Source organism: Aphelocoma coerulescens, chromosome 4, assembly GCF_041296385.1.
Source record: "Aphelocoma coerulescens isolate FSJ_1873_10779 chromosome 4, UR_Acoe_1.0, whole genome shotgun sequence".
Classification (NCBI taxonomy): Eukaryota; Metazoa; Chordata; class Aves; order Passeriformes; family Corvidae; genus Aphelocoma; species Aphelocoma coerulescens.
The window spans coordinates 40,588,075-40,600,554 of NC_091017.1; the positions used below are offsets into that span (position 1 = coordinate 40,588,075).

Consider the following 12,480-nt stretch of genomic DNA (forward strand, 5'->3'; position numbering starts at 1 on the left):
CACGTCTTGGTATTACAGAAATGTATATTAATCAGAAATAAATAGGTTTGGATTGCATATCTGAGTAAGTCATACAGCAGGTACCTCTTTTCTACATGATAATAGTATCTCTGTGTGCAGACAGAAAAGATTAACATAAAACTTCTGCATTATAGGCATGATGTGTAATTCAGTTTTATTCATTAAATCTCACAATTTTTCCCTTTATATCTGGATATTTCCTTACTGCATCACAGCATGCCTATCTTCCAACTTTTGTAACACTGCATGATGAACACAGAGACATGCTATGTATAGCAGTAAAGTTTTATTAAATTAGAATGTGTTTATTTTATGTACTCATTATTTTCTTTAATTTTTCATAGCACATATTCAAATTATAATTAATATTAAAAAAAAGGTCAGTTTATTTCTTTAAATTACTGTTTGTGCTTCTCTCACACCAAGGCAGCTACTTTTAGACTCTCAAAAAAAACCCAAAAACCAAGTATGAATTTAGATATAGCTGTAAGCATTCCTTTAAAAAGTAAGTAATAAAAAAATACCAATTTGTATTTCAGTTCATATTATAATGCTCACAGTAGTTTTGACTATGATGCTCCTTTAAAAATATAACAGGAAGCTGTGATTAAACAGAAGGACCTTAGGAAACGAGGTAGGAAATTTCTAAGAGTAAATTTCAGTACATTCAGCAACTTCATAAAAATACATTTTGTATCAAAAATTCTTATTGTGCCTAAGAATAGTTTAGCAGTAACACAGTTGAAATCAGCTGCATGTGTTATACCACTACCAGAGAAATGCAGAATAAACAGTGGTAACTGTTGAGCAAATAATTTAAAATTCTCTTCATCCAAAAATAAAAGAAATGTTCTCTAAAAGGTTTGGTATATGGAAAGCTGTACATCTATACATCTTTGTTTTGCTCAGTGTTGTGTTCAATTTTTGTGCTTTCTAGCACTGACGTTGTGTTTTCTTGTGTGAGTATCATTCAGGTAACTAATCCATCAAAAATATTTTCTTTAAAGCTTCTATACTTAACAGCTACAAAGGGAGGCCAACAGTTGCAAAGTCAAGGACAAGATTCAATCTTGAAAAAAAATTAAGAATTTCTAAGCTGATTCTGTGATTTGAAGACAGAACAATTACTTTTTAATCAAGTCTGGCAATGCTGTCTTTCTTTTGTAATTTAGCTGTACACGTCTGTGCAAGGCTGCGGGACATTGCAGCACCCAGAGAGATTGACATGAGCTACAGGCTGTAACTGAGCATCTTGTCTGAAGCTATCAAATCTCAAGCTAATTTTCAGATTATTTCCCCATCTGAAAAACTGAAACAGAGTAGAATCCTTGTTCCATGGGTAAGGTGAACTGAAAGAGGCTTTAAAAACCTGCACAAGAATGTAGGGAAGAAATTTTCCTAATGACAGGAATAAGCTAAAAAAATCATCTTTGGAGTTACTGCAGGTTGCAATCAGTGACAGAGGCCATTGCTCTGTGTTCTTGGAAGCTTTGTCTGGGTCAGCTGGTCACATCTGATACTTCTGTACCCCTCCACTCTGCATCCTTGCAGAAAACATGATGCAAAGCTTCACTTCAGAGGAAGCAGAGTTAACTTGTAGGAAATGGGAGGCTGAAATGTTGATTCATGTCTTGAAAATACAACAGTTTTGGTATTCTCTTGCCATTTCTTTGGCACTTTAGGAGGGCAGGTTTGGTCTCCAAGTACCTAATTGTGCAGCTTACTCAGCTGGATGTGAAGTCCTCATTGAAATTTGTGAGAACTAGGAGAACACTGTGCAACATCTGAAGAATCAGTTAAATCAGTTAAATTTATGTAAACTGTTTGTAATGTAACAGACTTCTTATTATAAAATTTGCTTCTGTGGTTTTCAGTATATAGAGCCATTTTTTAAATTGCTTAGCTGAAGGTTCAGGCAAAGCACCAGCATCTATAGTCAGATTTTTGTTTTGTTTTTAGGATTACAACATATAAATATTTAAAATATGTATGATACTATTGGTAACTCTCTTATGAGTTACCTATACAAATAATGAAATATCTATTGCACAAAAATTGGATAGTGTAGAGAACTATAAGCATCTGAATAATTTGATTCCTGCAGTGTACTCTAAATCTTTTATGATGAAGCTGATTTCTTTTTAAAAATCAGGTTAAGTTCTTTAGGTTGTAACGTTTTATAGTCTGGAAGTTTTTGACTGCTTAGTTTCAACAGAGAAAAACAAAATGGGAGTTACACAGTATCATGATGGAAATGCTGATTCTGCCAGTACAGGAATGTCAGAGTATTTCATTTTGACTTTTCTTGCTGGACATACTTAACACCACTAAGGATAAAATTACTTTTTAATTTACAACTTATCTCTCTGCACTTTCTGTAGTGGTCAGAGTTCCCTATTATAATTTCTCCCTAAGGCTATATCTTAAAGTTACACTTCAGCTGCCATTTTAAATTAACTTTAAGAGTGTGCAGAGAGGAAAACCTCTCTATTCCTCAGTGACTCTCAAAAAACATAAGTTCCAGCAGGATTATGCATTAGAGAGAACCTTGAACTGTTTTTCTTAAGACCCTTGTGCTTACTTAGTCAGTGTACTGTTCAACTCTGTTTATATTTTGTTCAGGGTCATTAAAATCCCAGACACACGTGCTCCTATGTATTTCCATGCATGGAGGATTGTAAGGGCATAAAGAAATGAAGAGTGAATAGAAAGGCATATTGTGTGGAATTCTACTTGATGTCAGTGTGCATAAACTGCTGCTCACCTGGCATCTGACTGTCCTTTTTTGTTTGCTGTTCTAGTTTTGCTGCCATGTAGCCAGTGGAAAAGCAAAGAGGGTTTGAAGCATGAAAAATGAGTACCTAATCATTGTTCCCCTGCTACCAAAATCTTTCTTCCTTGTCTGTTGACTTTCCAGTCTAGTGATTGTTTCACTGTCTGCATTAAATATTTAATTGCTATAATTTTAATATACGGAAGATGCAATGTAGGTGAAAACTAAGCATGATTGAAGAAAAAGGAAGGCAAAGAGTGGTACAGTGGAAATGCACACAAGAAGATAATGGTGGAAAGAGAATGAAGAAAAAAGTAGGAAGGAGCAGAAAAATTCAGTGTAATTTGAAATTTGGCAAGATAGAGAATGACTAATAAAATTTATTATGGTTATGTAAAATGTATGTTCCTTTTTTTTTTTTTGGTCAGCCATTATTTGGCATCTTAAGTAGTTTCTGTTCTTTTTAAAGGGGACAATTCTCTACAAATTTGCATGAATGGTAGCATGACCTGCAGGAATGCACCCACAGTGGAAGCTGGAAGTCTTATTCTGTGGACTGATATGTATACATATCTACAAACCATTTTGTTGGTGCCTCTGCCTGTTTTGTTTCTATTTGCACACTTAATGCAATATTGAGAACCGACAACAAAGGGATAGAGAAATGAGTTGATATTTTTATATTTGGTATCCAGAAGTTGTGAAAGAGGTATCTTTTTAAAACAATGTTCTCTATATAGAAAATTCTCTTTTCCTTAAAGCATCTGCAGTGCGTTTGTTCCTCTGTGTTACTTTCAATGTCTTTTGGGTAGGGTTGGGTTTGGTTTGGGGTGTTTTAACTCTCCAGAAGTATTGTTGCTTTCTCACAGCTAGAAAGTAATCCTCTTATCCCCAAGAGGCTCAGTAGGCTGGAATAGAATGGACATGAGTTAATGCTGCCCTAGTTAGCATAAAACTGGAATTTTCTTGTAAGACTTGCTTTGTGGCTATTTTTGTGTGTCTAGCCATGAGTCCTTCTGGTTTCTTTGGCTCAGTTTTCCTTTGATAGTGATTTGTTGCTTGCTTTCGTGATCCCTCTGCAGAAAGAGGGAACGCTTCAAAGATTTATCTTTGAATCTGTTTCCGTCCTTAGGAGCAGAAAATTCTCTTACCATGATTATTCTAATTGCAATGCAGTAAGTTTGACTGCACAAATCTATATATAAGAGATGAAAAAGTAGAATTCAGTCTGTGTTTGGGAAAAACATGCTTCACTTATTTTTATTTGATGACCCTTTTTTGAATTCACAAACTCCCTTGAACTGAACTGGCGACTGGCAAGTTATTGCCGAATAAGTATTTAAATTGAGTATTTTCTTATTCACCTAATTTTGATGTAATCACCAAAAGAAGTTCATGGCAAGTAATTCTCCTCTTTCATCAACATGTACATAGAAAAAAATACAATTAGAAAAGGAAAGAGAGTACAAAGTCTCTTCCAGTGTTCGTCATTTCAAATATCTGTGCTCTTGCCAATTGTGAAGGTGAATTCTTCTTTCCACAATAAACAGTGAAGTCCCACACCAGGTGTGTTTCCCATGCATCAAACATTGCCTTAATGATAGCTGAGGTAATTTGGTATTGAATTGCTTGCTTATGTGCTTTCCTCTGGGGCAGACAGTGTCTGATCTAGCAGGTCAGGACTCGTTTTCAGTATGACACTGATGTGATGCAACAAGTCTTAATCCAGCTAGTGCTGAGGAATAGCTCCCACTACTTGAGACTGACTGTGCACATGCACAAATCAAGGGACAGTGTAGAACTTGTCCGCCTAAGAAAATAGTTTACTTATTAAATGTTGTCTGACAAAAAAATATAAATGGATTTTTTTACTTTAGGTTCTTATGCTTATGACAATTTCTTCAACATTTTGTGAACATAGAATTTAGGAAACAATAGAAAGCCATACAGCTTACATGAAATTAAAACAGGATCTGTCTGAGAAAATAATTAGGCTTGGAGGAGAGGTTTTCCTTTGCAGGATGTTTCTGGAAAGGAAAGGAAAATAGAACAAATGGTTATGTAGGGCTTCATATTACAGGCTCTTGTCGGTGACTGTCTAGAAATTGAGTTAACCTCTCTCTTGTGCATATTGTTTAAAATGTATCGTAGGAAAGGCTACACAGAGGTTAGGGCTCTGAAGGTCTAATAATCAGAAATAGTAGCAGAAGTCCTCATACTGGTAGAAGGGACGACTTGTGACAAGAGGAAAGGAGGGGAAGAGGGGGAAGAGAAATGTTAATTTTGGCAGTAGACCTGACAGAGTAGATTTGTCTCCAAGGCAAATAGTTGTAAAAGTAGGCCAAAGGGGTGTGCGGAGTAAACAAATGGAAGTTTGTTAGTTCTTTCCCAAAATGATACTTTCTTTGTGCACTATCTAGGCAACAGAAGACAGAAAAGGAACTTGTTAGTATTTTAATTACAGAAGACAATTGCATATTGTGGCTTTCATGCCACTACCAACTGGGGGTTTGCCTTCAGGAATAAAATATATATTATTCATAAACACAGAGTGTTTGCCCACAGTTATGATGTTATTAAGGGAAATTCTGTTATGTGTAAACCCGCTAGGTTTCTTGACTCTGCATTCTGAAATAAGCATGATATTTCAAGTTTTACAATGTAATATTTTCAGAAGGATGTTTTAAAACAGTTTTTATTTATGTTAATTACATGAAGTTTGTAATTAAAAAGAACAATAAAAGTGAGGCAATTCAATTTTATATACTCCTCACTGATTGTTATTTTATAGTATCTGGCATCCTGTAGTGTTGCATGCTTTTTCTGAATAGGTAGGGAGAGTTCTGTAACTCCTTGGGGTTATTTTGGTTTTTGGGGTAAAGGGAAGTCATCTGATAGAGGGAAAATAAAAATTTTAATTCTGAAGTATTAGTGGGATGTAACTGCAGAAATTCTCTCAGAAACATGTACAAATTAAAGGAAAAGAAGAAAAGTTATTTCTTAATTTGTAAAAGAACATACTACAGAAGAAAACTAAAAGTCAGGGGGCCAGGGGAAGATCCCTTTTGAAGCTTGCTGTCAAAAATTGCTCATTTTGTCTTTATTCTCATTAGAGCAAGATTTGAATACAGCGGGAGCAGAGCAAGAAGAGGGTAAGAAGGGAAGGGAGAGGAAATGGAAAAGCACAGATTAGGATTATGGGGTGAGAGGAAAGGAAGAAAGAGTGGTAAAGATCAGAGTGGGTTTGCAGGACTGGAGTGGAAATAACAGCCCTGGCAAGGCTTGGCAAAAATTGTTTTCAGGATATAGGGGCAATTTGAGAACAGAAGGATGGTTGCTCATGAGTGATTTTCCTTTTTTAGTGACTCTCCAATCTACCTCCCCTCCCTGCAAAAATGCACAGCAGACACTATAAACCAAGAATTACACACATCTCATACTTGCTGTGCTGCCGGAGATAGAGAGAAATCAGGACATAGCCTAGGGTAATAGGACTACCTGATATGAGGGAATCAAACAAAAAAAGGTGGGAACTGGTACTTTCATGGCAGCAATATGGGCTGAGAGCATAGACTAGCTTACACTGGAAAATGCTTGATTGACCTGATGTAAACAAAATTACGCTGTGCTTTTACCTACTTATAAATCACCCTAGATAAGATTTGTCTTTACCTAAATCCAGCACTTCGGTTGGGGCATACCTTCTTGGTAGTGGAAGATGTATTACTTACGTACATAAAAATTCAGGCCTCGGAAATCAGTTTCTGTTCTTGATCTAAGGCAAGAGCAAACCTATTTAAAGGTTACCAATATGGAACCTGTGCCATGGGATTGTGTTAGGTTGACTGGGTAAGATGGACAAAAACCACAGAATCACAGAATGGGTCAGGTTGGAAGGGACTACAGTAGGTCATCTGGCACAGCCTCCCTGCTCAAGCAGAGCACTTGGCACAGGATTGTGTCCAGACAGTTCCTTGAGTATCTCCAGTGTGGGACACTCTACAGCCTCTCTATGGAATCTCTTCTGGTGCTCAGTCACCCGCACAGCAAAGAAGTTCTGGTGGAACTTTCTGTGTATCGGTTGCCTGTTGCCTCTTGTCCTATTGCTTGGCACCACTGAGCAGAGCCTGGATCCATCCTTTTGATACCCTCACTTCAGATACTTAGATGCATTCATGAGGTCCCCTCTCAGTTGTCTCTTCTCAAGGCCCATCTCCTGTTCTCATAAGAGAGATGCTCCAGTCCTTTAAGCGTCTTTGTTGCCCTCTCAACAGGAGCTCCAGGAGCTCCATGTCTCTCTTGTCCTGAGGAGCCCAGAACTGGATACAGCACTCCAGATGTGGCCTCACCAGGGCTGAGTAGAGGTGCAGGATCACCTCCCTTGACCTGCTGGAATTTTCTTCCTAATGTACCCCAGGTCTTGGCCACAAGGTCACACTGCTGGCTCATGGACAGCTTGGTGTCCACCAGGACCCCTATGTCCTTCTCCACAAGCTGCTTTCTGGCAGCTCAGCCCCCAGCCTGTACTGGTGCCTGGGGTTATTCCTCCCCAGGACCCTGCATTTGCCTTTGTTGAATTTCAGCTGGTTCCTCTCTACCCATCTCTCCAACCTGCCAAGGTGCCTCTGAAGGGCTGCAGAGCCCTCTGGGCTATTGGCCACTCCTCCCAGCTTTGTGTCATCACTGAACTTGCTGAGGAGGCACTTTCTCATCCAGCCAAGTCATTGATGAATAATACTAGGCCAAATATCAATCCTTGGGGGACACTGCTAGTGACAGGCATCCAACTAGACCCTGTGCCACTGATTACAAATTCAGATATTCTGTGTGCAGGATCAGTGGGATTTAGGTAGATGGGAGTAATAAATTATATTGAAATGGATTAGACTGTGATCAAAACAAGCCAATACACAGGTTACGCAGGAAAAATTCATTTACCAAAACCAGGACAGGAGGTAGTTTTAAGATGTAGGTGTGTTGTGTACAATTTTCGTGGTATTCAGAAATGTCTCCCTACCTTTTAAACAAAGTTTATTCTAGCAAGTCATTTCTTTGTGAATGCCATTAAACACTTCAAAGGACCATGTGCTGATTTCAGTTGCAATTTAGATTTTTGCAGCAGAGTGTAATGTCTTCTTGTGTGCAATGAGCCTGAACCAATCCTTTATATTCTTTTTTTTTGTCTTTCTAAATGTGTGTGGGCTGCAGATGGTTCTGTGAAGGAAAAGAACTTCAGAATTCCCCTGACATTCAGATCCATTCTGAAAGTGGAGGACTTCATTCGCTAATTATAGTAGAAGCCTTTGAAGACGACACTGGACGCTATACATGTCTGGCTTCAAATTCTTTTGGTTCAGATAGCACATCAGCTGAAATATTCATTGAAGGTAAGAGATAAAATAATAACATACTTGATGTATATAGGAAAAGACAACTGAGCTGAAGTTCTCTTTTGGTTCTTTATTTTAAGATTACATTCAATATGGTGGTATTTTTATGGTATTCCTCTGCTTTCCTTTAACACAACACATTTTGAACATCACATCATATTAATTCAGGTATTTCAAGGAGTGTATCAGGAATCACTGAGTAGATTGCTATTTATATAGGGTAGAAAAGAAGTAAAGAATGAAACAGAAGGAACCAACAAAGCCTTTGGCTTATCATTAGCTTTTAAGCAGTACCTCTGTATTTCACTAGTTAAAGATTTGACTAGTGATAGCAAAAATGATTTTCATTATAGCAGTAATCCCCATCTCAGTTTTGAACTGCCTCCCTGTGCAAATAAATGTCGCTGCCCCAAGTGAGTCTTCTTTAGTCATGTGTAAATGTACTATAATCCTTATATCTTTGGTATACTGATTTTAAGTCAGATTAAAGTCAGTCATACTGGTTTTGTCCAGAAACAACTGCTAGTTATTGTCAAAATATTTCCTGACTGCAAAATTAGTCATAATTCAAGTATTATTTTCTCTGAGAAAAGTTAATGATGACCTGAGTAAAATTATTAAGTTATTTTGTAGCGGAGAACTGTATTTCAGGCAAGATTATCTTAATTGAATACTGATTTTTGTTTTAATTCATATGTCTTTCAAAAATTTGGGTAATATGTATTCTTTTACCAGTTTTGTAACTCATTAAAACTAATTTAGATGGTCAATTGAAAGCATAAAATAAATTAACATAAGAAATAGTAATAAGAAATCTGAATAATGACCAAAAAAATTATTAAATAGCTTTTGTTTAACAAAACAATAAACTTTTCACTGTAAATTAGCTAAATCATGAATATGAATAGGATTTCTTTCATTATGCTTTTCATTCTCAGAACTTCTTAATGCCCCATTGGGATATAATAGCAAAATCCCCAAGACTTTTCTGCGTCTTACAGATTCTAGTAAGAGTTTTCTTCACAGAAGTAATCATGATTTCTGAAATACTCAGGTGTAGTACGAATATATAATGCTGTGTGAAGTTACAAGGACAGAAGCATCAGTAAAAGAAGAAACAGCTAGGTAGAGAGATACTGTGAATAAAACAATTTTTTGACGTCTGCCAGTCTTGCTATATGGAACCTGTCTTGAAGTTTTATAATGTGTTACTTTGAAAGAGAGAGATTTGTACAAGTCATTAGGCTCCTCCCCTGTCATTTTTAAGGAAAACAGATTGACACACAAGCATCGCTTTGTACATTAATAGACTTGATGACACTGATGCGTCATACTTTCTTTTGTGCAGCAGGCCCAGCCATGCAAGACCTGGTTGTTCTGTGTTCTTAAAAAATCCTTTCATGTAGACCCACTTTGATGACTGGACATTTGCTTCTCTCTTCTCATCTGTTCTGTGCTACTTATTGCTTTGATTTTTTTATTGCATTAACTTTGTAAATCAGTAGGGTACTTGAGTATTTCAGTCCCAGCATTGTTTCATTGGAATCCATCTATGCTATACTATGCATACGGATTATGAAGTGCTTATGCTTTGTATTAAACATACAGCCACCCATATATATGCACAAATTCTTTCACGAATAATATGTACTGCATAAATGTCTAGAATGAATATGTGAAGTATCTATTTTAGGAAAAACTAGGACAAAGGAAATAAATGGTTTCATAGTTTTTTCTTTAAGTAAGCTCAGGGTATTGCCAAACACATACATTATATCAAGACTTCCACTGGCAAGAAATAGCAGTACATAAATGTTATGTGTAGGTTAATGTAAATAGTCGGAAATGTGGAGATTATGGGCAGCAAGTTTAGTCTGAAAATATCTTGGTATACTGAGTTGCTCTTATTTAAGTTTGAAGATTTGTTATCTGTGTATAAGCTATGTGTTTGCTTAAGCTTCAAATTTAAAATTTAAGTAAATAAAATAACACATTTCCAGTAGAGCAGTAGTAGTCTGCATTTTTTTTTCTGTCTTTGCCATATTTGTTTCAATATGAAGGGAGACAGCTAGGAGCCCAGGGAAAGCAGTGTGCAATTAAATTGGCATGGTTATGATTTCTGTAACTGTCTAAAGTACATAGTTACAATCTTTATCAGATAAAAAAACTGCCATAGTTTGTTACAGAGAGTTCTCAATTCTTGAAGTAAAATGCAAAAGTATCATAGTTTTTTCTTTGGAATTTAAACATTAAATAAATCAGTAAAAAGATATGAGACTATTGAAAAAACTTTCTTTTCCAGGTGCCAGTTCTACAGATTCAGAGAGTGAAAGTTTAATTTTCAAATTAAAATCTGGAGCTATGCCACAGTAAGTGTGTAAAGCAGTACCAATATTGTGTAAATGTTCTTAAAAAGGGATACTGGAAAATCTTCAGTAGTTTTACAATCCAAATAAGCATCTGGGGTACATTTGTGTATGTCTTGACTTTTCTACATCTCTCATGTAATATAAATGTGCAGTATTATAACTGCAGATTGTATTAATATGCTTGTTCTGTCAGAGAAGGCTGGCCTTTTGTCGATACCAACTTTCATATTCAGAAGTAAGTTCAAGTTAACCAAGTTTTCATTTGTAATCACGCAATCCAGTGCCTCCAGAGAAATATGTAGAGGACTACAATTAAAGAAACAAAATACGTTTTAGTTTCATCTTAAATCAGTACTTTTTATTTTATGAGGAAGTGTAAATTAACCAAAGGTTGTGTTCTACTCAAGCTTCATCCATCATGTTGATCTTCATCATTCTTGTTCATCTTTTCAGTTGATGATGACATATTTAAACATGTAGAAAGTACAGGGTGGCTTATGTATTAAAAACTTACACATTTTTATTTCAGATCCTATGCTTGCTGGGTTTTTATTTTTCAGGGCCCAAAAGAAAACCACTTCTGTTTCCTTGACAATAGGATCTTCTACACCAAAATCTGGAGTGACCACAGCTGTAATTCAACCTATCTCTGTGCCCAGTCAGCAGGTATTTTTTAGACACCAATTTTTAAATTAGTAAAAGTGTTTCAAATTTTCTTCCAAAATTTACAACTCCTGAAAAACTCTGTCATTTTGAGGAATTATATTGTTAAACTATAAACTTACATTACTATATTAACAATTATGATTTTAAAAAATTAAGTGTATATCCACTGAATGGGACATAAAAGTAAATATACATATGGATTCTTACACAATGTGTATCCACACAGCATGTGAGCAGCAGGCAAATCTGGTGATGGTGAAAATTACAGAGTTTATCACTTAATAGTGACTTGTTCCAGTCCCAAAAGAATGTACTACAAATGAATGCCTGCAATATTTTTTAGTAAAAGTTGTAAATGTTGTTATTAAATTTAATATTTGTTGTAATTTCTTTGGGCCTTTTAGAGAAAAATAAATTTTACTACCTAGACATTAAATATAGAAAATCGTTGTTCATTCATTTGTACAAGTCTTTAATGCCACTGTGGCTGACTTAGAGTTTGCATATAAATCATAAAATACAAACAAAATAAAAATCTCTGTCAGCCTGTACATGGTAAATTCTTTTTCCTTCCTTAGGCTATCCTTGATAAGCTTTTAGGTCCCTGGATTTATTTATCACTGCGTCAGTGAAGGGATGTAGTAGCAGGAGAAGCAAAAATGCTTCAGTGCAAAGGATTTACTTGAATCATATTAACAGGAGTCAAATTCTCAAAATACTTTTAGGCAAAGACAATTGGATACAAAATTCTCATTGGAAGTATAGAAGCCTTCAAAGCTTGAATTTTGATTTCAGAAATATAACAGACGTGAAATAGTGATGTCTCCCAAGAAGTGTGGTAGAAAGAGAACACCATCGTAAGACTGCACATGTGAGAGTTTGCATTTTTGCATATACATGGAGGCCATATCCTTGAAACTAGTATTCTTTCCATTTTATAGCATTGTTGCATTGCTTTGCAGGTTCAAAGCCCTACTTCATACCTGCACCATCTGGATGGATCCAAGCCTATCTATTCTGCACCTATTTTTACAAAGGTAATTTTATCCATCATGATTTTTATATCATACTTTTGTAGTCCAAAAGAAAATATCAAAATTATATATCCTAATGCAAGAAGGTTTGATCATGTTCAAAGTTTTCAGTGTCAATGACTTCCTAAGAAAATACTTTTCCACTGCAGCAATGAAGTTCTTAGGCATTCTACTACAGATTTATGTGAATATTCTGTATGAGTTTGTCTTACGCCCATGACTGCTCT

At 36.0% G+C, this 12,480-nt stretch overlaps 1 protein-coding gene across 4 annotated transcripts in view; it reads left to right on the plus strand.

The window, feature by feature from the left end:
* PALLD (palladin, cytoskeletal associated protein) overlaps positions 1–12,480 on the plus strand; it is a 189,364-nt gene that overhangs the window by 54,333 nt on the left and 122,551 nt on the right. For all 4 annotated transcript variants that reach the window (XM_069013683.1, XM_069013684.1, XM_069013685.1 and 1 more), the window contains exons 3-6: positions 8,003–8,181; positions 10,487–10,553; positions 11,114–11,219; positions 12,182–12,256. In XM_069013683.1, coding sequence (XP_068869784.1) covers positions 8,003–8,181; positions 10,487–10,553; positions 11,114–11,219; positions 12,182–12,256 — 427 coding nt within the window. The remainder of the gene's footprint in view (positions 1–8,002; positions 8,182–10,486; positions 10,554–11,113; positions 11,220–12,181; positions 12,257–12,480) is intronic.